The sequence below is a fragment of the Euleptes europaea genome, chromosome 6 (genome assembly GCF_029931775.1).
Source record: "Euleptes europaea isolate rEulEur1 chromosome 6, rEulEur1.hap1, whole genome shotgun sequence".
NCBI lineage: Eukaryota > Metazoa > Chordata > Lepidosauria > Squamata > Sphaerodactylidae > Euleptes > Euleptes europaea.
The window spans coordinates 71,440,377-71,468,189 of NC_079317.1; the positions used below are offsets into that span (position 1 = coordinate 71,440,377).

Sequence of the window (27,813 nt, forward strand, 5' to 3'; positions counted from 1 at the left end):
TCAAAATTCATCTCCCTTTGATGCATCGAGTTTTCTTTGCAGCTCTGACAATGTTCCTTGGGAACGTCCATTGATACTTGGCTCAGGAGCAGATGAACAAGAGCTAGGAACTGTGGCTGGTTTGCTTGGTGCGTGGAAACATCTTTCATTGCCTTCTTTAGAAACTCTACATGTAATAGGAACTGTGGTCTGCATAAGTAGGGAAACCATTAAAATAACTTGTGAAATAGCAGGCAGAAAACTGCACACCTTATTTTGGAATACTATTCAGGACTATCTATATTGCAGCTAGGCAAAGAAGAAAAGTACTAACTAGGACTGACCCAGCCTCGTTTCCATGATCAGGTTATTATGACGAGGAAAAACAAACAAAAGAGCTACAGAGGACATAGTGGGCAAGTCTCATGGATGACAGGTAAGGCACTCCTGATGTAATTCCCCCCCAATTGTCCTGACACACATTTGACCAACTGACAAATCTTTTTGCCCCCTCTCCTGCACCCAGCAGATGAATTAGGCTCTTGCCCGCAAGAGCTTCCACAAAAAAGTGTATTAGTCTTCAAGCTGCCACGTATTTCAGCTATTTGTGTAAACCATAAGATAAAGTCTCCCTCTCTACTCACTAAAAAGAACACTGACCATGCCTGAAGGGTTTACTCCTTGATACATTAATATATTTAGATGTATAGGCCTATGAATTCCAATCATCAGGATGCATCAATTTTTAAAAAGTTAATTAAAACACTCAGTTTTGATTACAGCATCATTAAAATTCCTGTTTTTCTGCAAATTTAATTCTAACCCACAAAGCCAGACCAAAAGAATCAAATTGGAGTTGTTTTCTGTTGCTCCAGAAGGTCAGACCAGAACCAACGGGTTGAAATTAAATCAAAAGAGTTTTCGGCGAATCATTAGGAAGAACTTCTTGACAGATAGAGCAGTTTCTCAGTGGAACAGGTTTCTTCAGGAGCTGGTGGGCTCTCTTTCTTTGGAGGTCTTTAAGCAGAGACAAGAGGACCACCTGACAGCAAGGCTGATTCTATGATTCACTATGACTTTAGGCAGATTGTGAGAGGGAGGGCAGGAAGTCAGTGCTCAGTTCTCGTGGTCCTCTCTTATATGACTAGAGTAACTGCCACTTGGGGATCAGGAAGGAATTTTCCCACAGGGCAGACTGGCCCAGGGATTCTGGAGGTTCTTTACCTTCCTCTGGGGCACAGAGCATAGGTCACTGGGGGAGTGGGGTAGGGAGGTAGCTGTGAATTTCCTGCATTGCACAGGGAGCTGGGCTAGATGACCCTTGGGGCCCCTTCCAGCTCTATGCTTCTATTGCACAGGCTCCACTCAGTGCTCTAAAGGTTAATTAAAAAAAAAACACCTTCTTTATCTGCACAATCAAATGATTTTTCAGGTGACAGGAAATTAGTGAGAAAGATGTTTACATGACATCAGCTTTGGCTGTGGTAAAATGAGCAAATCCAGCAATTTTTTAATATCCTCCACAGAGTTTAACAAAAGATGTACCGCTGTTATAAATAAAAGTATTAAAACTCATTTATACTGTGAACAGCTGGTGTTCAAAGATGTTTATGGCATTATACTGAATTATCTTTCTTTACTCTCTCTGAATCTCATCTGAGCTTTCTTCACAGCTTTGGGTTTTCTGAAGATCCTGACGCTGCGGTCAGTTGCAATGAAAAATTATGAGGTCAAGGCCACAGCACAAGATTTGAGCTGTTCCTTAATACAGATGTCAGCCAATGCACATGGCTTTATCTGGCCGGCACAACTATCAATCCCAGAAGTATAAGCAAATTGCCACATGGTGGCAACCACAGAACTTTGTTGCCTAAGGAAGAAGCTCTTGTAGGCCAAACATACCCTGTGTGTCAGTATCTCAGGAAGTTTTTGACTGGCCCTCTTCCTGTCATGCTAATTTTGGGATGTTTTCTGTGAGAGAGGCACTCAAACATTAGATTGTGAACCTGCACTCTGGAATAGTCCGATCAAGTAGCCAACCACACAAGGCTGCCATTTGCACAGAGCAGCTCTAACACCCAACAAGGAACACTGCTACCTGCTGTATCAAATGCAATACCCACAAGAAGAAGAAGGGTTGGTTTTTATATGCCGACTTTCTCTGCCTCTTAAGGGAGAATCAAACCGGCTTACAATCACCGTCCCTTCCCCTCCCCACAACAGACACCCTGTGAGGTAGGTGGGGCTGAGAGAGAGCGACTAGCCCAAGGTCACCCAGCTGGCTTCTTGTGTAGGAGTGGGGAAAGAAATCCAGTTCACCAGATTAGCCTCCGTCGCACCACGCTCGCTCTCACAACACAAAACCTAAGTCAAAAGATATTTACTAAACAGCCCTCTTACCTGCTGTAATGGAATTGTTAGAACTTGTTTTCCATTTAACCCGTGGCTCTGCTCCAGTAAAGCATTTTGTAATGTTTTCCCTTGCTTCAAATCGACACTTTTAGGAACAGAACGAACGCCTTCTGCTCCTTGATGGATCAGGGCTGATCCAAGTCCTGGATCTGCAGACATCTGCACAGTAGCTGGTACAAGTCCCAAGTGCTGCAGTGTAAAGTTCAAGACAGAAGAACTTTGGGCCTGGATAGGATTAGCACGGACAAGTGAAGGAAGAACAGCACTGTTCGCCACAGGAATGGTAGGTACAGAAGATGGTGGTAGCATTAGGTTCAGAGGTGTTATGTGAAAAGCAGGTAAATTAACTGCTGTAAATTCTGATATCACCGGAATGTCACCTATGACAAGGAAGACAGAGAACAGACCATTAAAAAGCGCCACACTTTCATGCCGTGGGGAAGATTCCAATTTGCCTAGACGGGAAGAAGCTCTTGTAGTGCAGTTAAAGATCAGCTGTTTGAGCATGTAGAGCTTTAGAAGAGACGCTTGCATAAGAGGGTTAATGCTGATCACCCAAGCTTCTCAAAGCGTTGGGACTTTGAGAATCAAGTCCTACGCTCATTTCAGATCCACAAAGGGTACCGAGGATACAAAATGAAGATTTTGTTAGCGACACTAAGAGAATAGGGAGGCGTACTGTTAAATACGGAAGGCATACAGGCTACAGGTACCTCTGCCAGTCCTAGGTGGAAACTGATTAACTCCATCCTCCGGGGATGGGGTGAGGGGTGTTACTGATGCTGCAGCAATTTTGGGGAAGCCAACACCAGCAAAAGCTGAGTGAAGGTGTAACAAGGAAGACCGGAGGGGCCCAGCACAAATAAATAAACAACGTGGCAGGTCTTGGGGTAAAAATATTGCTGCAGCTTTATTTTCCTACACGAGCGATGAGGAGAGAACTATGCATGAGCTCCTTAGAAGAAGGGCAGGACAAAACAGCAATAGATAATCGGTCACTGACGGGAGAGAAGATGGAAAGACACTGAAATGAGCTCTGGGATATACCAGGGGTGCTTATTCTTTATTTATTATATTCATAAGCTGCCTTTCTCCAAAAATAGGACTCTAGGTGGCTTTAACATAGACATTAAACATTATCAAAGAATACACACCAGCAGTAATGGAACTGTAGGACTTCTGTTCTGCTAAACTCATCTCGGCTTTCCCTTTGTTAGAAACAGTGGTCTCATTGCCAAGTTGGGTGCACTGAGTAAGAGGAATCAGGTAACTTGAAGGAAACCATGCCTGGAAAAAAAGAGAGTAAATGTTCTATTTGTAAGTATTTCTGGCAAGTTACATGGTTTCCGGTTAAGGTAGCTCAGCCATTATCTTGATTTTTCACTTTCCATATCCACAGCATCCTATCATTCCAGCGGCAACTTTCAGTCATGCAAGACCCTTCTCTGAGCAGTGCAATCCCACGTCACATTCATTGAAATGAATGGGCTAAGACTGGGATAGTAGGAGCCCCGTGGCGCAGAGTGGTAAGCTGCAGTACTGCAGTCCAAGCTCTGCTCATGACCTGAGTTCGATCCCGACGGAAGTCGGTTTCAGGTAGCCGGCTCAAGGTTGACTCAGCCTTCCATCCTTCCGAGGTCGGTATCCAGCTTGCTAGGGGTAAAGGGAAGATGACTGGGGAAGGCACTGGCAAACCACCCTGCAAACAAAGTCTGCCTAGGAAAGGTCAGGATGTGATATCACCCCACGGGTCAGGAATGACCTGGTGCTTGCACAGGGGACCTTTACCTTTTTAAGACTGGAATAACTGCAGGCGTTTTAATCCCTTAACTCTCTCACAGAGAGTATGGCCAAACAGAAATTAGTATTAACTCAGGGCTGGATCATATATTCCTGGAAAGCTTACACATACAGTGAGGGAAAAAAATATTTAATCCCCTGCTGAATTTGCCCGTTTGCCCTCTGACGAAGAAATGACCAGTCCATAATTTTAATGGTAGGTCTATTGTAGCTGTGAGAGACAGAATAACAACAGGAAAACCCCCAGAAACCCAGAACACAAAAGTCAGAGATTGATGTGCATTATAATGAGTGAAATAAGTATTTGATCCCTTTGCAAAAGATGTCTTAATACTTGGTGGCAAAACCCTTGTTGGCAATTACAGAGGTCAGACGTTTCTTGTAGGTGGCCACCAGGTTTGCACACATCTCAGGAGGTGTTTTGTCCCACTCCTCTTTGCAGATCCTCTCCAAGTCAGTAAGATTTCGAGGCTGATGTGTAGCTACTCGAACCTTCAGCTCCCTCCACAGATTTTCGATGGGATTAAGGTCTGGAGACTGGCTAGGCCACTCCAGGACCTTAATGTTCTTGAGCCACTCCTTTGTTGCCTTGGCCATGTGTTTTGGGTCATTGTCATGCTGGAATACCCATCCTCGACCCATTTTCAATGCCCTGGCTGAGGGAAGGAGGTGCTCACCCAAGATTTGACGATACATGGTCCCGTTCATAGTCCCTTCTATGCGGTGAGGTGTCCTGTCCCCTTAGCAGAAAAACATCCCCAAAGCATAATATGTCCCCCTCCATGTTTGACGGTGGGGATGGTGTTCTTGGGGTCGTAGGCAGCATTCCTCCTCCTCCAAACACGGCGAGTTGAGTTGATGCCAAAGAGCTCGATTTTGGTCTCATCTGACCACAACACTTCACCCAGTTCTCCTCTGGGTCATTCAGATGTGCATTGCCAAACTGCAGATGGGCCTGTACATGTGCTGTCTTGAGCAAGGGGACCTTGCGGGCTCTGCAAGATCTCAGTCCTTCACGGCGTAGTGTTACCAACTGTTTTCATGGTGACTATGGTCCCAGCTGCCCTGAGATCATTGACAAGTTCCCCCCGTGTAGTTCTGGGCTGCTTCATCACCGTTCTCATGATCATTGCAACTCCATGAGATGAGATCTTGCATGGAGTCCCAGACTGAGGGAGGTTGAGAGTTAGAGTTAGGGTTGTCACCTTCTCACCAAGCTGCTTGGCAATAGTCTTGTAGCCCAGTCCAGCCTTGTGCAGGTCTACAATCTTGTCCCTGACATCCTTGGACAGCTCTTTGGTCTTGGTCATGGTGGCTAGTTTGGAATCTGATGGATTGATTGCTTCTGTCGACAGCAGAACCCTAACCCTAACCCTAACCCTAACCTGGCTGGTTGATAGGGAATCAAATACTTATTTCACTCATTATAATGCACATCAATCTCTGACTTTTGTCTTCTGGGTTTCTGGGGTTTTTCCTGTTGTTATTCTGTCTCTCACAGCTACAATAAACCTACCATTAAAATTATGGACTGGTCATTTCTTCGTCAGAGGGCAAACGGGCAAATTTAGCAGGGGATCAAATATTTTTTCCCCTCACTGTAGTTCATAAGCCGTTCTTGGTTTCGATGCTCACTGACATCGTTTATGCAAAACCGTCTCTGAATTACTGACGGTAGTATCATCCCACACTAAAATCATCCCACACTTATTCCCATGTACAGAGAAGCAAAGGAAGACTCTAAATAAAAGATGGAAGAGCATCGGAGGAGGGGGAAAAAGTATAATGTCGCTCTGTACTGCGGTACCACATAAAAGGAGAAGAATTTCAACATGGACAGCTTCGCTAGGGTCCGTGAGACTTGGATGACCCATGTCATGTGCCAAACACTCCCACCCACTGACCACACGTTACTTGGTGGACTGAACAACTATCCAAAAAAGCAACGTCTACCTGCAAAGAAGGGTAGGAAAAACCATGCTGAATGTTAAAAAGGATAACTATGGAATGTGGCTACTTATCTTCCCGTATCCAGTTTTGCGTTTAAGGGGACTCTAATCACCCAGAACAATGCCAGTGTATCAGAATTTTCCATTTATCATTTAGGTAGTATGCACTTTTATTTCATTTATTTATTTTTCAAATTTGTATTCCGCCCTCCCCAGCAAGCCGGTTCAGGGCAGGTAACATCATTAAAACATAATACAGTCCATCATCATATAAAACAATAAAACAGCATTAAAATCCTAAAACCCCATAACAACCCAAGACAAAGATGACACACAAATACTAAACTGTGGACACCCTTCCAATCAGTGTTGTTTACCCATGTTGGATGGGTGGGGGGGAGGCCTGTAATGATGGTATCTGTGGCTGCCCTCAGTTATAGACCTGGTGGAAAAGCTCTGTCTTACAGGCCCTGCAGAACTCTTTGAGGTCCCGCAAGGCCATGATGTTACCAGGCAGAGCATTCCACCAGGCCAGAGCCAGGGCCAAGAAAGCCCTGGCTCTAGTTGAGGACAGCCGCATGCTCTTAGGGCCAGGGACCACCAGCAAATTCTCATTGGACGATCTTAGTGTCATTCAAGGAGTATACCAGGAGAGGCGGTCCCAAAGATACGAGGGTCCCAGACAGTGTAAGGCTTTAAAGGTCAAAATCAGCACCTTGAATCTGATCCGGTACTCCAACTGGAGCCAGTGTGAGACCTCCTCCCCAAGCGCCACCCTTTGTCCCTGACCTTGCAGGAAGGAGAAGAACCATTAACAGGCTGTGCCCCAAATTCCAATGACAGCGAGGCTGTGGTCTAAGAGATCATGATCAACCATGTTAAAGGCTGCCGACAGATCAAGAAGAATCAGCAGCCCTGACCTGCCTCAATCCAGCTGTCTACGGAGATCATCTAAAAGGGCGACCAGAGCCATCTCCATCCCATGGCCAGGGTGGAAGCTGGACTAGAATGGATCTAACACCGATGTATCATCCAGGATCCGCTGTAACTGCAACCGCTCTCCCAACTACCTTGCCCAGGTACGGTAGATTGGATATGGGGCAGTAGCTGGCAAGATCCTTCGGATCTAACGATGGCTCCTTTAAGAGCAGCCTTACCACTGCCTCCTTAACATCCCCTGGGAAGATCCCTGAATACAGGGATCAATTGTTGATTTCACCCAGGGGTGCCCACACCGCATCTGGACTGGCCTTAACCAACCATGATGGGCTAACAGGGTCCTGTCCACATCAGCTTCTGAAAGCCAGGTGAAGTAGTCCAAAACTGGACCAGAAGACAGGCAAGGGGCCTCTAGTGCCCTTACTGTATCCAAGTTGGCAGGAAGGTTATGGCGGAACAATAGGACTTTATCTGCAAAACAGCTAGTTAATGCCTCACAGCTATGGGCCGAATTTGTATCTACACTTGACTGTCCATCAAGAGACGTTAAGGACCAAATTACTCTAAACAATTGTGCTGGGCGAGAGCTAGTGGACGCAATTTTGGCTGCATAGAAATGCTTTTTAGCAGCTTTCATTGCCATCTCAAGGATTGCACAAACCACCTATAAGATCAGTTCTTGTAGGTTATCCAGGCTGTGTGACCGTGGTCTTGGTATTTTTTTTCCTGACGTTTCTTTCTCAGACTGAGAGACACTGTCCTTCAGTGTTACTTCTCTGAAGATGCCTGCCACAGCTGCTGGCAAAATGTCAGGAAAGAAAATACCAAGACCACGGTCACACAGCCCGGATAACCTACAAGAACTGATGAACTCTGACTGTGAAAGCCTTCGACGACCTCTAAGATGCTCTTGCAGCTTTGTTGCGAGCTCGTCGCCATACTTGCTCTAGCCGTCTAAGCTCCCGGTTCATACCGCTTAGCCCCTTAGGGACTAAGCTTAATGACTAGCTTTAAGATCACTGAATTAGGATTGCTGATCTACTGCAGTAACAGAGATAAGTCAGAACACTTAAGTAAGTGGCAAGTTAGAGCATTTCGAAATATTTCATGGCCACGTTAAAAAAAAATGTAGGAATGTAAGAAAGGCTGCACTAGTAGAGGTGCTTTTCTTCGGAAGACGACCCTCTGGCATCAAGCTGTGGGGCTTTGCACTGGAGACCTCTGTTACTGCAATAAAGCCACAGATCTAACCCAAAGTTCTTAAAGCTGGAGTAACCACTTAGACCCTAAATGAAAGTGCACACTAACTAAATAATAAATGGGAATTTTTTTGATCTTCTAGCTTGTCACCTTGATTCAAATTAATCCACCCGGCAATGAAGCGCTTATACCTTATGCGCAGGCGTCTCCTGTGCCGGGAAGGAGCTGTCATCTCCCAAAAGATTTCTCTGCTTCTGCTGCTCGGATTCATGTTCCCTGCTTTTGTATTGATTTTGTTCCTCTGCTGATGAAGTTAAGTCTTCCTGGTCCAGATGTAAAGCTATGGAAGACCGGGTGTCTGAATTCTTAATGGATTTTCCCTGGAGGGTGGAAGTATCATTTAGGCTATTTGTATTTTATTTATTTATTAGACTTATAACCCGCCCTCCTCAGCAAGCCGACTCAGGGCGGGTAACATCATTTAAAAAATACAATAACATACAATATAAATAAACATTAAAATCCATAATAAAACCGTTAATAAAATTCTTTTTTAAAAAAAAAAACCCTAAAATTATGGCGCACTAATCTAAAAGCTGTAGGGGACCGTACAGGTGGTAACCCTTTATTTTTGTTGTTCCCACTAAGGGGAAAAGGGGGGGGCAGTAAATGGTGTAAATAATATGAGCAAATATAGGCGGCTGTCCTCAATTGTAGGCCTGGTGGAAAAGCTCTGTTTTGCAGGCCCTGCGGAAAACTTTCAGATCCCGCAGGGCCCTGATTTACCTTTCCAAAGATCTGCTTAAGATTGCTCACAATGAAAGCTAAAATACAAATTAAAACAGTAATAATAAAGTTACCTCACCAAAACTAGCAATACAACCACCTCAGTCTGCAGACAATGGCTAGTAAAACCACTAAAACCTCCATGCAGACAAACAACATAAAAAGAACACCAGAACAGTCATAAAAACCATGAAACAGGTAAGATACAGGCTTATCAACCTGTCTTCCATTCAAGCAGGTTTTCAGTTTTACATATTGTACCACAAGCATCTCAACTCGTGCTGACTGTACATGCAGACAATGCCACTGGAAATGGTTTGTACTGTTAAGTGTTTTTTAAAAGAAATTAGAGCACCAGCACTAAACTAATTAATAAATGCTTTAGAGTGCCATCCTAAGCAGGCCTTCTCAGAATTCTAGTCAAATCTCTTCAGTGGGTCTTATTCCCGGGAAAGTATCCTTAGGATGTCATCTTACATTACAAGCTTTCACTGTTATCTTTGAAAATTCCTGATAGTTATTTAAATAAAAATTTAAAACAGTAACACCACTGAGCTTGTTTTTAAGCTAATGTTCATGTTTCTACTTTCCTAACCATTTCTCTCTCTCAGCAAAGTGCCCATCTGTATGATGGATCCTTTGTATCCCATAAGAAACAGATTGCCTTACTCTGCCAAGAGACACCCAGTTCTCAAAATTGCAATACTAAACCAGTATCTGCAAAGGCGAGTGACTGGAGAAGAGAAGGTTAAGGGGTGACATGATAGCCATGTTTAAATCTTTGAAGGGATGTCATGTTGATGAGGGAACTAGCTTGTTCTCTGTTGCTACAGAGACCAGGACACGGAGTAATGGATTTAAACTAAGAGAAAAACGATTCCACCTAAACATTAGGAAGAACTTTCTGACGGTGAGGGCTGTTCAACGGTGGAATGCGCTGCTTCGGAGGGTGGTAGAGTCCCCGTCTTTGGAGGTCTTTAAGCAGAGGCTGGATGACCATCTGTCGGGAGTGCTTCGATTGTGGGATCCTGCATGGCAGGGGGTTTGACTGGATGGCCCTTGTGGTCTCTTCCAACCTTGTGAACTTGTGACTACCTTCTCCCAGAAAACCTCAATGGAAACATCTTGCCACGGCTCCTGGAGAAAGAATGCTGGAGAAAGCCTTGGTGTGGCTTGGGTCCAATGAGATTCTCAGCAAGCAGACTCTTATGACACCTTAAAGACAAACGGATGCATTGTGGCATAAGATTTCAATGACTGGAGACCGCTTCATGAAAGCTTATGCCACAATACATCTGTTAGTCTTTAAGGTGCCACAAGACTCTCATTTGCATGGTGTAGTGGTTAAGAGCAGTGCTTTGGAGTGGTAGAATCTGATCTGGAGAACCCGGTTTGATTCCCCACTCCTCCACATGAGCGGCAGACACTAATCTGGTGAACTGAGTTGGTTTTCCCACTCCTACACATGAAGCCAGCTGGGTGATCTTGGCCTAGTCACAGTTCTCTTTGAGCTCTCTCAGCCCCACCTACCTCACAGGGTGTCTGTTGTGGGGAGAGGAAGGGAAGGTGATTGTAAGCTGGTTTGATTCTTCCTTAAGTGGTAGAGATAGTCACCATATAAAAAACAACTCTTCTTCTTCTTTAGAGTAACTGACTAACACTGCCCATCTGCACAAAGGAGTAATTCCTAACCAGTTTCAAATTCTCCCCCGCCCCAGCAAAGCTGCTTAAATACTGCAAGCATTTTTACAGTGTTTCATACCTTGAATCTGCACACTACCTAATCTTCCCCCAACTTTGTCACTTTAACACTATCTTCCCAATTTCCACTTGTCTGTAACTACCTGCCACACACACACACACACACATCCTGCTTAGGAGCTCATTGTTGACTTCATTGTTGCCAAAGGACCATCATCATCAGTAACATGGAAGCAGCACGGTTCATCTCACACCCTCCTTCCCACTGTTCCCTCTACATGCGGTATAATTTCTGCACTTGCAGATTCCCAATTTGGCAATTCTGGCGGATGGGCCATTTGTCAATCTTTTCCAGTGCTACCAGCCAGCCACTAAAACCACCAAGATTTTTGTCTTGAGAGTTTACGATTAGTAAGGCAGGGCCAAGGACGAGGATAAAAGGACAGCATGGATAAGTTAAGAGTACAAAAGGCAAGACTAGCTTGGTCCAGGACAGAACTTATGAAAGAAGTAGGTTTTTAAGTAGAAGATGTTGGTTTGAAGAGCAGATAGGAAAAGGCTACCCTAAGCAGTAGTATAGTACAAAGCATGGTAGGAAGAGCAGAAAGAAGAATCAGGGAGGGAGAAAGATGATGCACTTCTACAAAGTACAAAGAAAACAAAAGAGTTAAGAGAGTTGTTATTGGGGCACACACTTGATAAAAAGCATGAGGAATATTTATCACACAGTGATAAACTTCCATCCGAACAACTAGGAAGGCCTGCTGAGGGACTTCAGGTTTGGGACTGAATATCTTTTTTTAATAAAAAAAAGGAGCAACAATTTGAAGCAAACAGCCCCAGAGCACTGACATGCAGAAATGCAATAGCCTTCTCTGAGGGAAAGTAACTTGCCTCTTCATGGGGAGAGACAAAATGCTCCAAACCACTCTGGACAGGGAGGAACTACTTTTGTTGGAGGCTGACTGAAGCAGTGAGACACAGCAGGCAGCCTCCTGTGCGACTGGATACTCTGGCCTCAACTGAATTATATGTCATGACACACAATTGGGGATTTACTCGCCTAGTGAGATCTCACACATTTCATTTGCCTGTTTTCCATCATTCACTATTTTTAAAAGAATACACTTTTACATGGCTTACCAGTAACGTGTCTTGAAGTTTTACCTCACGTTTACATTTTTTCACCGGACTATACTCCAGGACTAATTTACACCTTTTAAGAAATTTCTCTGGTGTACAGCCATCTTCTAAACCTCCTTGCTTCTTGGCAGCCCCGATGCTCTCATCTTTAGCTGGAGCATCTCTCTTTCCCACACTGATGTCGTTGCCTTCAGTAAGCATTTGGCCAGGGGCTGCTTTTGAACCAGTTTCTGCAGGGTATTTGATTCCAACCACATTAGCACAGGCAAAAGGCTGCACTGTGAAACCTGGATTGTACGCTGTCGCCATCTGCGTTTGGGAAGGATGCACATACACGGAGTACGCCGCACTGGAATGGATATGAGGTAGTACTGGTGGAAACGCTGAGCTGTGGATCAGAGGTAGGACTTCTACATGAGAAGGCAACAAGAATGTTTCAGACTTTAAGAATGTTTCAGACTGCAAACAAGATTTAGCTTGCAAAGCCAGAGTGTGTGGCAAGGGAGAGGAAGCCAATTTCAATTTTCTTTTTTTCAATTCCCTACGGAAAGAAACACATTGTGTTAAAATGCTTTCATCCAAAATTGCTTTGTTAAGAGAACTAGACACAGCAGAATTGGCTCTACTTATTTAGAAATAAAAGTGTTGCGAAGCACTCCTCTTACACCGAAGATGGTGGCTTAGATCCAGCAATTTGTCTCTAGAAGTCACTGGTGGACATGGATTTTCTGGAAGAAGAGGGAATACTTTTGTCCTCCTCACTGCAGCCCCTGTCCATGTGGCTGTTTGTCCATGTGGGTCCTGCGACCCCAGAAATTCTCTTTCCCGGAGGCAAAAGGGACTGGAGAGATGGGAATGCAGCAAAAAATCTCTGTTCCTCCTGCTGAGGGATCACTGGCTCCAAACCATTATTTCAAGTTCAATTGTTCAAAGTCAGTTATGGAGCAGTCTCAGCAATTGTGGCAATATCAACTGTAATCATGATCTGAACTGTTATCAGTTTCTGGCATAAACCGCTAGCTGAAAATTGTCCGATTTCCATAGCTAGTCTGACATGCATTCACAAGGCAATCAAGAAGGCATCGTCCTACACAGCTCTGACAAACTTACCTTGATTGCTCATCTAATTGCTGTTTGCAAATTGCCGCAAGTTGCGCCATCTTGCTTGGAAAGCCTGGTGGAATGTGACCTTCAGGAGAAAAGATAAAACAAAGGGGCTTTACTGGAACAATATAGTTTGCACAGTTTACAGCTGGTTTGAACAATTCATGGCCACCAAATCCTCTTTTCTGCGTCTACCGTCTCTCTGGTAGGGCCTCGATCACACAGTACACAGCCCAGACCCCCATCCCAATTAGGGGGATCGACACACAGATGATATAAACATAAGAAACTATCTTAATTCATTGGCCCGTCTAGCCTAACTTGCAGCAGCTCTCCAGAAACTGAGGTAGAGGTCTTTTTCATCCTTGCTACCTGAGATCTGAAGAGTCCCGGGACTGAGCATGCCATGCTTCATCTCTAAGCCTAATGGATACAATCTGAAAGATTCAAAATGCCAAAAAAGTCACAGGCACTAGGATAAGCATGGGAAGATGGAAATGCAATTGTAAATCTCGCTTCCTGTACGGCTGTCAATTGGTTGTGAAACCTAACATGCATATTTAAAAACTGTCTGCTTTTCACACATCAGAAACTTGACACTTGGACATTTAAGAATTCCCTTTTAGTTTTTCACACATGCACATGAATAGTGGTAAAGGAGCTGAAATGAACCTTATGTAGCATTGGGAATTTGGCCGTATCTACACTATTGCATGTTGGTCTTTCTAGACTTCTGGGGCTTATGCAAATGAATGGATTGGCTATAACTTTGAGTCACTCTAACCTTAGTAAGAGTACTCAAAGACAAGCAAATTGTTGATTCCAGCCTTGGGCTGGTAGACATGCACATGCTTCATGCCCCTCCCCCCCTTGTGCAAAAAGATAAAGAATGAACAACACGGTATTAAACATGCCTATTCAATATTTTCAAGCATCTACAAGATAATACACAACAGAACTTATGTTTCAAGTACATACTCGTGTTTTTCTTGATGGGACTGCTTGGAGCAGAATGAATTTTCCGATGATCACTCTGTGTATTCTTTGGCATTTTTATTAAAGACGGATGCCGTGTGAAGCCTTGTTTACACCTTGTAGGGAAAAGGTTCTTGGAACAATGCTCTTTGGAAGACTTCTGTTCCACAGGATGAGCTGGAGCAACAGTCATGGGCGAAAGTACAGATGGCGCATCTATAAATAAATAAATATCTGTGGCGAATTGTGCCTGATTCAGAAACTTACTACTCTTATTAAAGTTGTTAATGTTCTAAACAGCTGTGTCAAACCAGTTGTTATCTATGTACAGAAGACAAAACTGCCCTTCTCTGAGCGGTTTTTTTGGTTAGTGGGAAGTTTATAACTTAAAACCAATTCTAATGTAGAAATAAGAGTACACCTACCCTGAGCATCTGAAAAAACATCGGGTCCTATCCATTTAAATGCTGGCTTGCGGCCCTTCTCTTCTTTAATGTGAACCTTCTGGATTAGATCAAGGCTGCTGAGAACATTAGCAATATCATACAGTCTCCGGATTTTAGCTGAAACAAATTTAAAAGGCTAAGGAAAAATGCAGCTCTGCAATTTCACTATTAAACAGAGTTCAGAATTGTGAAATTTAGACAAATTATGCTTCCACCTCTTCCTGGGAGAAGAATTCATGAACCAAATGATACGTGCATATTTCACTCTTCTGGACCAATAGCCCTCAGCTAAATATATTTTCATTACAGTTAAAATGCAATTTATTTGTTTGGCAAAGTGTGAATTATTTTGATTTTAAGGATTTCAAGAAGAAGTGAGCAACGTACCTTTAAAAAAAAACAAGGCAGAAGCTCAAACCACACACAGTATAGGACACATGCATAGAAGTGGCAGTTTCTCTTACTTACTTTTAAACTTGCTTTTATCTAAATTCTCAACATGGTCTTCACCAATCAAAATTTTAGCGGCAACTTCAAGACTCACAACTTGAGGGGTGGATACAAGGAACAACATCACAAACTTCTGACTCATCACTCTTAATGACTTGTCTTTACGACTGTTTACTGAAGCTATACAAAGATGAGAGATAAAAAAAGCCTTCATCTTGAAGCCCGTCCAAGCGGTAACCAATCATGTTCTGTTTAGGGTGCAGCCCAAATGCTGCTGTTACGCCCACTTCCATTCATTTAAATGAGGCTCATGTTAAGAGTGCACTTGGTAGAGTACGTCCATTTTCTTTAATACATTTAGAACCCCAAAAAAATTCAAGTCCCATGAGATACAAAAGTATTGTCAGGCATAGCCTGAGAATGGTATGTTGTGGGTGAGCCAGATGCCAGCCAAGGCCAATGTGTTATTCCTTTTCCTAAGTGTTTTGACTCCCTTCGTGGGAACCTCTGGAAGCTGCTCTTGGGAGGGGGGTTACCATGGTACCCTGGGCTATCTGTCTTTTGATTATCTATTTACGCCATGCACTGTACAATTGATCCTTAGTATCCTCTTGATTCTTAGCTTCTGTTACCAGTTGATCTTTCCTAATAAATCAGCTTTCGTAGGATTCCCTGCCTGCTGAGTCTGTTTATGGGATTATCACGGGACTAGAGCTCACGAGTATTAGCATAAGAAGTCTGGAAACACAGCAAATCGTTACCTCCTCGAAACTCCATCCCGGGAAGTTCAACGAAGCTTATATCCATATGGCTGCTCGGAATATCATGCTTTGCCATCAACTCAATCCTCTGATCATTCCCCTCAGGTTCTTCTTCACCTCCTCTTGTTTTAATCAACTGAATTTGCTGCATGTATTTGTTCTCCTCGGCCACTTTTTTCAAAACCTGTAGTGTTTTTTTAAGATTATGACAACCATGCCAAGCGTACCGGTTTTTGGCGAGCCGGTTCACCATATGAAGACTTTCTAGAACATTCATTATGTCATATATGCGTCTGCGTTCAACATCTAGAAGGGAAATATAAGGTTTCTTTTAATATAGAGAATGTTGCAATAATGAAATTTTTTTTAAAGTCTTAATGGTAAAGAATCACACCATTCAAAAAATAAATTCTGATTATTAATAGGCAAATGTTGACATAAAATTTCTACAAGAAACTCATACATCAGCATATAAAATATTTATTTAATATAAAATTAGGAATAACTTATGCAGCTTCTGCTTCAGCAAAAACAAGGAGTTGCTATTGAAATTATGAAGTCCATTCAATATTTTAAATGATGTGAAAGATCCAGGTAGGATATATTTTTAAAGGAAAATTTGGCTTTAGATTTTAGAGAAACTTTGTGCCCCTAATACGCACAAAATACATTTTTATGATTCTCCCGTTTCAGAAGGTAATGACATTTGCTGAAGGAGAGATTAAAATAGCAATGGAGTCAATAATCCAGATTTAGATAAAATATTTAATCCTGGTAAAACAACACACTCTCTTCCTGAGTCTTTTCATATAAGCATAGTTTTTTATAACTGATGGATGTGTAGAGATTTTTCAAACCAATAGAAATAAATTAGACATTTTATTCAGCTCCCCATAGGAATTACTCAAGTACTGATATTTTCATACTTTCCTTACATTTTATGCTGAAGATTCTGAGATTGTATTTTAACCCTAGCAGTTTACACACACCATTTTATATCTGAAATTTCCACTTTAACATGTCTGTTGTAAACCATGGAGGTTGAGAACATCTACTACAATATAATGATACAGATATTATTATACTAAGATCATGACATTCTTATCTCCTGATACTCCTGAAAACATTGCAAGGACCACATAAAGATCTCTGATATTCATAACTTATTTATTTCTTATCTATAACTTATCTATTATCTATTTGAGGCTAACATTATTTCTCTCATAAATAGTGTTAAAGATGATCTTAATAAATGGACTCAATTTATCCTGGACATAAAGAATATTTTGCAAAGGTTGTTCTTCATGTAGGATAACATCATGACAGCCCCACCAATTATTAATCGTAGAATGGCAATTTTTTAATGCAACAACAAATCTAGAATTTAAGAACAGATCTTACAAGAACCTTATGAAAAGGTGGTTTGACAGTCATGGATATTTATTACTTTACATCACAGTTGGTATAAACTATTGGAATGATCCATATGCTATGTTGACATGCTTTTTCTTCGAATATGTTTTAATATACACACATACCTTTATTGGCATAATTACATACTTTAGGCAATGATCGAAGCAGGATATAAGTACAGCACACTTTAAATTAGGGATTAGTAATAATCCCTATAAATTATGATTTACAAAATATACTAGTTAAAAACAGTTTTAATCTTCAGCACCTCAGCAAGAAATTGAGCTACCATCGCCGTTATTTCAGGGATCGAGTCATTCAAGAGAAATTGACATTGCAGTTCGTTGTTCAAAGATCTTTTGGTAGCTAATAAAGCAGACAATAGTTTTTGGCGAGTACATTCATAAAAAGGACAATCTAAAATTATGCGATCAATAGTATCGATTGAATTAAGATTACACGAGCATAAACGTTCATGCCTTGGGATTTGGGAATATCTGCCGGAAAGCATCTTAGATGGGAAAGCGTTTACTCTAGCTAATAAAAAGGCTCTACGTTGTGTGGGATCATCCAAGGAAGAAAGATAGTTAGCCATTTTACCTATACGGTTAGTTAAACCGAGCATGGCAGGCGAACAGATATATGGTTGAGCTGGTAGGAACCTTTGGAATTCAATATCTGTGAATCTCTGCTTAATATATTTGAATATATAAGTTTCTTCTGCCAAGAATAGGTCGTCAAGGGAGATTCTGATTTGATTTATTCTATGTCTGATTAATGCATCCCAGGGCGAGTTGTGTAATTCATTTTTTACTTTGCTTAGTAGGGAGCCAGGTACATCACTGATCCAAAACTTGAGCCAGTATCTAATCGCTAAGGTCCAGGCTTTAGTTTCGATCAGACTTTGACCTGTTTCAAGACAGATCGTAGAATAAGACACGCATTTAGGGATTCCCATAGTCTATCTAAGAAAGGATGCCTGAAGGTTTTCTACTTCTAGATTAAAAGAGGAAAGCCATATGGGAATGCTAAAAAGTACTTGGGGTAGTATTTTAAGATTAAAAATTCTTATTGCCGCTGGAATATACTTGTTTCCTTTGTTAAAATAAAATTGTCTAAGTTGCGTCAAAGAAATCTTTGCTGATTTTATGGTTTTACTTCTGTGCACCGACCAACTGAGGTTATAGTTAAATAACACACCCAAGTATTTATAGCTTCTGACTTGCTCAATATTGGTATTCCAATTCGCCATCTATAAGAAGTCAATTTCTTAGAAAATAGAAGAACTTTTGATTTTGAGATAGTTTATAGAAAGATGGTTCAATTGACAGTAATTGTTAAAGGAGTCTTTGAAGACTCCTGTTAAAATACCTTTGAAGACCCACTTTGCTGAAAGATAACGGTATCATCCGCATAGAGAAGAAGAGGTACTGGAAGGCCCCCTAATTTAGGAGGGTGACCGTCAATTGGTTCTAAAAATTGAGCTAGATCAGCTAGGAAAAGATTAAAAAGGATGGGAGCAAGGATGCAGCCTTGTTTGACACCTTTTTGAACTGGGATCTTATCAGTTAATCTGCCATTTTGGGAGTATCTGATTTGGCATGTAGTGGACGTATGCAATTTCTTCAACAGAAATAAGAGACGTAAATCTATGCCTAATTTTGATAATTTGGTCCACAGGATCTCTGTAGATATTGAATCAAATGCGCTATTTATGTCAATAAAGGCAGCAAAAAGTTTTTTTGTACCTATTTTTGTGTATTTTTCAGCAATCACTGAGGCAATGGTCTACCGTTGACTTATTTTTAGAAAAGCCGATTTGTTCAGGGCCAATGATAGAGTTGGAGCTAACCCATTTTAAAATATGGCTTTCAAGATGTTTTGCATATAGTTTGCCTAGAATTGACAGCAGACTAATTGGGCGAAAATTTTCCGGTAAATTTGGATCACCTTTTTTATAGATTGGAATTATGATTGAATTTACCATGAATCAGGGAGAATGCCAAATTGGTCAATGAGCGTGAATAGATTGGCTAGAGGTGGAGCCCACCAAGTTGCAATTTTTTTAAAAAGGTCAGCTAGGAGCCCATCAGGACCTGGGGCTCTACCCGTTTTCAAGCTGGCAATTAGATCCATAATTTCATCTGTACTGATTTGAGGCCAACTAGGGATACTCAGCGGAATAACATCGTCTGGGTTGATGGATGAGCCCTGATTAGAATTAAATATCTTTGAAAAGTGGTCAACCCATATTTGAGGATAAATGTTAGGACTAGGGGAGGATTTATTATTTAACATCCCTGTGATTGCCCGCCAGAAAATCCTACTATCATGTGATTTGATCGATAAAAAAAGTTGATTCCATTTGTTCTGAAAATATATTTTTTCTTTATAGTTAAATCCTGAAATGTTTTTTTATATGTGAAGTATTGCTCCTAGTCACTGGAGCTCCCTAACTGACAAGCAACCCCAAGACTAGTCCTTAGTTCTTGTTTCATTTCTAAACATTCTTGATCAAACCAGGTTGATCATTTGGGCGAAGATTTACACATAGGTTTGGCCAATGAACTACATTGTTTAATAATTTGGTCGAAAGCTGATAATACATCTATATGGACGTAAGAGTTAGATATAGTTGCTCTCAGATTAGTCGTAGCTTCCGTATGTAAAAGAGCAAACATTTCTTTTTCAAGAGAGTGTCCATTTAAGTCATTTTAGGATTGAATCATTACTTTGCTCAAGCCTAGGGTCCAGGGACTGGATACATGGAAATGTTAGAAAGAAAGACAGAGGGAGATGGTCACTGTCTGTGTGGGATTCAATATGCATTGACTTTATAAAAGGTAGAGAATTAGGGGAGCAAATGCCATAATCGACAACACTTCGACCTTGGGCTGAGATAAAAGTGAAGTATGTAGATTTAGGAAATTGGGGTAGGCAATTTAAGGTAATTAAGTTATGCTCAATGCAAAAGTCAATCAACTTGTATCCAGCTTTGTTTAGCAATGAATCTTTGGATTGGCGAGGTAAACTTAATTGCCAGGGTAGCGTATCATCTCCCTCTAGTCCCCAGGGGATGGACCAGTCTCGAGTATTGATTCCAATTCAGGCGTTTAAGTCCCCAAATAAAAAAAATTGGGTCGATGGATATTTTTGAGAAGTCTTCCATAAAAAGTTTGAAAGATTTGACCAAATCGAATCTAATTCATCGTTATTTGTCAGTGGGAGGGAAATAGATGTTAATTACTATAAACTTCAATTCAGAAGTAGGAGTACAGCTTGAGCAATGGGATCACAATTATCAAGTAAGTCTGTTTTAAAGAAAATGTTACATTTTGCTAGTATAGACAAACAAGCTTTAAAGCGACCTTTTGTATGTGCTTTATAGGCTAGAAGAGAAAAGGATTTATATCCATTTATACTAATATTATTTGCGGACCACGTTTCCTGCAAGAGGATACAATCAAAAGACATTAGAAATTTGATAAAGTCAACATCCTGCATTTTGTTGCCCCATCCAGATATGTTCCATGACACCAATTTGAAAGGTATATCTTGATTCCTGGGAGATAGTCAGTCAGTTCCTTCTATCAGGTCTAACTTTTTATGGGTGTCATGGACAATACAGCTGACCTAGTTATTTCTCTACCTTCTTGTGCTGAGTTAAGCAGGGATGCTGGTAGGAGAAGCGATACCGTGGGGCATTTCTCATTGTTACCAGGTAGAGCAGGTGGAGCAGTGGAGATAATTTCAGTATTCAAATTGTCTTCCAAAGAGAGATTGTTCTTAGTAGAGGAAGAAACTTTAAATATTTTAAGCTCTCGTAGTCGGTTCTTTGCCCTGACCTGGATGGCCCAGGCTAGCCTGATCTCATCAGATTTCAGAAACTAAGCAGGGTCAGCCCTGGTTAGTATTTGGATGGGAGACCACCAAGGAATACCAGGGTTGCTGTGCAGAGGAAGGCACTGGCAAACCACCTCTGTTAGTCTCTTGCCATGAATACCCCCAAAGGGGTCGCCATTAGTCGGCTGCGACTTGACGGCACTTTACACATACACACAGTCGGTTCTTTGTATATTCCAATCTATTTATGATCCCCTGTTGTTCAGTATCAGAAAGATTTCCAAAAGAACAGGGAGTCTTCAATTGAGTTATTCAGGTTGCAATCAGTCAGCTGTACGAGGGGAGATACTAGTTTCTCAGGTTTATCCCATCTGGTGTGGTAACAGCCTAGGTTGAGATTGGACATGGAGGGTTTTCGGTCGCCCACTTGGTTTCTCTGAGCAGTCCATCTTTGAGTCTGGCTATTAGATGTTAAGGCACTCCTTTTTCTCTCTCTTTCACACGTAGTGGGGACTTTTGGTTTGATCACATTTCTTGGGCAAAGGGTAGACACAATTGTGTTTTTAAAGAAGCGACATGGGATACACCTTTTCCCCACAGACTCTGTTTTTGCTTCTGAATTGCCTCGGGGATTCTTGGCGTTTTGAAGGAGAGTAAGGTTTTTTTAGTTTGTAAGCCCTGGTCAAGATGTTCAATTCTCACCAAATCTCAATTCTCACCAAATTCTCACCAAGAAGTATATAAGTATACTTCTCAATATAGAGAAGTGTACTTAGGTGGGATTTCACTTGATATTTATTTTCCCACTGTGGTACCTTGCCTCTATATCGGCAAATTGATAGGCATATTTTGTTTGGTTGGAGGACAAGCTTTTGGATACAGTCCCGCAGATCCCTCACAAGCAAGTTGTTTCCTTCATTGTGAGGTTCCTTCCAAGTGGAGTTAGCAGTATCCTGTGAGGACAGGAAGGGAGCAAACTCCCCAGATGATTTCAAGTTGTTTAATGAAGAGGTGAGTTTTTTTGTTTCCAAGGTAAGGTGTGCTAGCTCAGCTTCAATGAGGTTCAGTTTCTTAAAAATGCAATCTACAGTTCTAGCAATCAAAGTGTAATTCTGGTGGTCTGAGAAATCATGGTCGTTACATTCAACAAGTGAAGGAATTGCTTCATCAATCTCTTCAGCCTGGGAGTTGATTGGACTTCATCCTCCTCAAGGTTAGGGCAGGTCTCCAGAGGGGAAAAACAATTAGCAGTTTCAACAGCAAACACCGCCTGATCCTCTTGGGTATTCTTTGGATCAAAGTAGTCCCTGGTTTTAGATTGCTTGCTGGTAGGTAAAACAAATGAGTCATCCAGATCTCTTACTCTCTTAACAGAACCCATTTTGTTGAGTAGGAAAACTCCAGGTTTCAGACCAGCGAAGGGTAATAGTCCACAAACAAGTCCTTGGAAAAGCACTGTTAATTAGTTAATTGGTTAGTAGCCAAGCATATGGGTGGATTCAGCGTGAGACGCAAAAACAGCAAAATCCTTGCTGTTCCAAATCCATCACTCAGAGCAAAGACATGCCCGTCTAAATAGGCAATTAAATAGAAGCCTTGAAACTGAAGATTATAAAATAGACAAAAATCCAGTAAATCTCAGAAGCTGTAAAGACCGAACGGAGTTGCCTGGGGGCAGCCATGATGTAACAGACACTCGACTGTCACTCTGCTCCCGAAAGCTTCTTCAAAGGCAAATTAAAATACACAGCAGCACAAGGCGAGATATTCAGACGGTAAACTAATTAAAATAGTTTAAAAAAACCTTGGAGGAGGACGCGGTGTCTCTCAGACATCCTTCTGCAGCCAACCTTGAACCGGAACCCTGTCTATGTTTTAATATGCCATTAGTCTTCTTAAGCCAAGAGGAAAGCTGAGGTGTAAATATAATAGTATGAAAAAATCCTATTTATAATTCCTGTATCAAATCAAACATTTATAACAACCCTTGTACAATTACAGCACTTGAAGCCTGGACCAATACTAGAAGTGAATCCATCAATGTTATTATCTTCTGTCTCAGGATGCAATAGAGAAATTATGTGTTGGGGGAGGGGGTCCCACAGAATAGCTGACATGCTGACCTCTAAGTCACAGGGCAGAGCCAAGTGCCTCTCGGGGTGGCCCACTTAGTTCCAGAAGGCCCATTATGGCCCTTGTAGCTCTTTGAGTGGCGCACAACTGGTTTAGCATATTGCTACCATGCTGGTTCCAGAAAACAGGGCAATTAACATACTGCTAGAAATACAAAGAACAGTTAAGCTTTGTGGCTTGTCTGTTCTTTTTATTTCTGCAAGTTCACAAAAACCACTACTATTCAGTCTGCATTTTGAACACTCTAAGAACTGTGTGTATATTATATGACTGTCCATCTGTTCTTGTCTATAACCATGGTTGGTTTGAACGAGACGTGTTGATCTAATACATTATACTTGAACCTAAAACCTCTAAGCCAGGGGTGCCTAACGCATATGTTACGAGGGCAGGATATGACATAAATGTCACTTGGTCGGGCTGGGTTGCCAGCCCATATTGGGACTGGGGAGGGGGTGGCTGCTCTAAGTATTGCTGAGTATTTTATAGTACACATCAGGTCATGTTTGTAGCAGTGATAAACATCCCAGCCCACCCTCAAACTTACTAAGTTCTTCTGCTACTTCATCAAGGCAAATTTCGTTGTTTGTAGAAGAGTTGGGATAATGAGGATAGTGAGCTAAAAATCTGTGACACAGCAATCCTAAGCTTTTCTCTTTACGGCTCGGTTGGGATTTTTCATATTCATCTCCTGATAAATGGTCCTGCATAGAGAAAAGAAAAAAAACCCAATTAGTAATGTCTTATATACAAATATTAAGAGTTGACAGATTTAGTGCCAGCATCTGTGATGAATGACTAATACCAAGCGCCTTTTCAGTGACAGCTGGTGAGCCTCAAAATAATGGAACTACCATTCAGTGTCTGCTACGCAGAAGCTATAAACCCTAAAAATAGCCAGCACTCCAGATTTGAAGTTTATACCAGAGACTGGAATTAAGTAACATCACTTGCCTAGCTACTTCTCAAGTGTATACTTAAGAATAAGCACAGGTGACAAGAGCATTCATAACACAACAACAAACAAACAGAAATATTTTGCCTCAAGGGTTTCACTTCTGTTGTCCAATAATTTTTTTTCCTGTTCCCGATTTCTAATCTCAGGACTAGCGGCACTGATCAGCATTTTAAGGTTAGCTGTTGGTGTCCAGGGGTCTGCCGGAGAGAGTTCATTAGGCTTTGGTGGTGTCGTCAGATGGCAAGCAGCAGCAGGCTGGATCTCTGTCAAGAACAAATTGGAGGTAGTTCTCTGTTTCAGAGGAGTTTTCACATTGCTTTCATGTGGTTCAAAAGACTGGTTCTCCTGAGCCAAAAACAGAAACAGTGAGACTCAAAATCAGGCATAACAACCATGCTGAAGCAAAGCTGCTGCTATTATCCATACACTATCAGTATAATGTTTAAGGCAACACAGTACATGTTGCCAAAATACCCATGCAGCCATTTTTTCTTATTGTTGGTCTCATTGAATATCTCTCCACTTCTATTTTGTCTCTCTCTTTGAACTTTGGTAATTCCTCTTTGGCATTTTGGAAGGGTAACTTTTCCCCTTTTCTCTTTGCTATTTACCTCCTACCATATTGTATAGGACTCTTGTGTTTAGGATTCAATCGTTTTAGTTTAGAAACAATATGGTACTGTACATATTGCTCCAAAAACAGCTTCCCTGTGCAAAGTTCTCTCTCCATAAAGTGTAGGGAAATTTATCTGCATTCTAACATCACAGCAACATGTGTGGTATAATGTCTTGAGTTTGAAACTACGGGCACTCATATTCCTTTAATTCTCATCTTCCCTCTCCTGCTGCAGCCCAAAGTGTTCCTGGAGATTCCCTTTGGACCCCAAGAGTAGCATTTTGGGGCTGCAGTGGGAGGTGAGATAGTCATACTTTGTAAGGAAACCATTCTGTCCACCAAACTACTCCACTGGACTTGCCTATATGTTCTGCTTCCCTTCTGTGACTGATTTTATCATTTGCCAAATTCATTTTTTAAAGCAAGTATAAAATCCAAGAGCCTACCAAGGAAAAATAGGTATGTATTCTAATAAATACGTAATAATACATAATCACTGTGAGTCACTATGGAGGCTGCTTAAGAAAAAAAGCAGCACACAAATAGGTTAAAGAAATAAATAATAAACCAAGAGAAGATACAATGGGATCTTGCATTACATATGCCTTCACCATACTGAGTTTTGAACACTGGCAGTGATGCACATTTAGGTAACTGCATTATAGTGTTTTTATAACTGCATTAGAGTATTTTTATACATAAATAAAGGAATCTATTTCTTTCAGTACAAATGTTTGTGCTCTGTGGGTGAATTTCTATAGGAAAGCTCCCCCCCCCCCGTAGTTATTCATTGTATATCTTGCAGTTACCAATAACCATTGTACTGTTTTCTGCAAAGGTCTCCACCCATCCTGATACTGTTGAATCACGTGTGTGTGTAAAGTGCCGTCAAGTCACAGCCGACTTATGGCGACCCCTTTTTGGGGTTTTCATGGCAAGAGACTAACAGAGGTGGTTTGCCAGTGCCTTCCTCTGCACAGCAACCCTGGTATTCCTTGGTGGTCTCCCATCCAAATACTAACCAGGGCTGACCCTACTTAGCTTCTGAGATCTGACGAGGTCAGAATACCCTGGGCCATCCAGGTCAGGGCCTGTTGAATCATACATAGTTGTTAATGGAATTATACCTGTGGCTCAATTAATGGAACTCAATCTCCAGTTATTGCAGGACCCTCTCCCCCCTGTGACTTTTGCAAATGGGATACCACTGCAGGGATACAAAACATGTTTGACTCTGAGAGGAATAGCTGTTCACCAGCTTACTTATTTATGTCACAAGATCAAACTAAAACTTGAGTGTTAACTCAGCAGATCTACAACAGAGTAATGACGACTCTGGAGCTGCGAGAACTATTCTTGGACAAGACAACTTCAACCTCACACATAGATTTCTCTATGCCTATGCAAGGATAACATTGAAGAAGAAGAGCTGGTTTTTATATGCCGACTATCTCTACCACTTAAGGAAGAATGAAACTGGCTTAATTAGTGTTCCTTCCCCTCCCCTTGACAGACACCCTGTGAGGTAGGTGAGGCTGAGTGTGTGTGACTAGCCCAAGGTCACCCAGCTGGCTTCATATGCAGGAGTGGAGAAACCAATCCAGTTCACCAGATTAGCCTCCGCTGCTCATGTGGAGGAGTGGGGAATCAAACCAGGTTCTCCAGATCAGAGTCCACCGCTCCAAACCACTGCTCTTAACCACACCACCATTGCTGGCATTAAAGACCAAACAGAGAATACAAGAGTCTTAACAGCCACAAATAACTTACTTTGTCTTTGGTGTTCATTTTAGCACTCTAAACGTCTCTCTAATTCACATTTACTTCAGGTGTGGAAATTCACTTAAATATGCCACATACTTTTGGGTTGTGTAACATTTTGGGCATTCTGAGAGAGAGGAGAGGGAAAAGTAAAAGTCACCTTGTGAGCAAAATGAGGTGACATCAGTGCCTTTAACAATAGGAACAAAGTTGAATTGGGAAGTGGTGCAAGAACTTCTTAACAAACAGTAAACAAATTGCAGCACAATTTATAGTAATTTACCCAGAAGCAACAACCAGAGTTTAACAGGACCAATTCTACAGTAAGTGTGCTTTGATTGTAGGGATTTGTCCGACCACAGTAAAACGAATCCTGTTGTTAAACTGCATCTAGATAAATATAATTATTCAGTTCCAGTCATCCCCACATCACCATTCTTTCTGGTACTAATTTTATATCATTCTCATTCACAGGCACATCTTTTTCCTGCAGTTCAGGGCTCGGGTTCTTTATTAAATAATGCTGAATTGGCACCCATACATCGTTTGATACAATTTGCTGAGAATGAGAAACCATAGGTCATGATCATGTTGAGACCAAGTGACGGATAAAAGGAAATAAAGGGGTACACTTGTGAAAACGGTGAACAGGCACAGGAGGACAAATATTTAAATACAGCCTGGAAATATAACAATAAAGGGGTGGGTGGCAAAATGACTAGGAATGATGTGCAATTGCTGTATAGCCCAGTTACAGGAACATTTGAACCACTTTAATAAGATACATTTGCCTGCCCTTCTCTCCCAAATGTTAAGTGGCACCAATAGGGGCAGTTTACACAAGATGCACCAATAAGTGTGCCATTTCCATAGCCACACTGGGTTGAACAAGAAATTCCTAGACAGCACACATACTCTTGTTCTGAGGATCGCAGTTGAAGTCACCCTTTCAACAATCCAGTCCAAAGGTTAGCCCTGCCTGAACAAACCAACATGCATCAAACCAAGTATCCTATTCAGTTGTTAGAATAACATTTAGGGAGCAATCCAGAGCTGGTCTACTTGGAATGTTAACTCAGATCTATGCAGTGGGGCTTACTCCCAGGAAAGGCTTCTTAGAATGGTGCTGTAGAACAGAAATACATGTGTATAGAAGTCCGGCATTATAAAATAACAGAAGACTATTCAGTGAACCCATGACAGTCAAAAACAGAACACCCACACAGTAAGAGGCATTATCTGGGAACTGTCTCCTGCAGAGGGACGCAGACTCATTTAAAAAATTGCCTTTACCATCTGCCTTACTTCCTTAGAATTCAATGAATATGTAGCTAGTTGCCCATTCAGACACTGAACAGACCTAAATGTGCTGAGTTTGTTGAATCATGTGTCCTCAAACGTTACCATGGGACCTTCCCAAGAAAATGTTCTGTTGTGGAAAGAA

General features: G+C 41.6%; 1 protein-coding gene across 1 annotated transcript; it reads right to left on the reverse strand.

Moving 5' to 3' along the window:
* Positions 1–26,402, reverse strand: E2F8 (E2F transcription factor 8). Its single transcript, XM_056851699.1, has 13 exons — positions 26,379–26,402; positions 24,077–24,337; positions 23,582–23,738; positions 15,646–15,951; positions 14,903–15,064; positions 14,414–14,551; positions 13,992–14,204; positions 13,020–13,098; positions 11,910–12,450; positions 8,471–8,659; positions 3,546–3,678; positions 2,380–2,771; positions 1–189 (listed from the first exon to the last, which is right to left on the reverse strand). The coding sequence occupies exons 1-13, from the start codon at positions 26,394–26,396 to the stop codon at positions 1–3; spliced, it is 2,778 nt and encodes a 925-aa protein (XP_056707677.1). The 5' UTR covers positions 26,397–26,402.
* Positions 26,403–27,813: the final 1,411 nt, after the last annotated feature.

Coding starts and splice junctions, on each gene's coding strand:
- E2F8 (XM_056851699.1), bottom strand. Junction 14,552..14,902: donor AGATAAAAGCAAGTTTAAAA/GTAAGTAAGAGA, acceptor AATTTGTTTCAG/CTAAAATCCGGAGACTGTAT. Junction 3,679..8,470: donor AGGAGACGCCTGCGCATAAG/GTATAAGCGCTT, acceptor CTTTTTTTCCAG/GCATGGTTTCCTTCAAGTTA.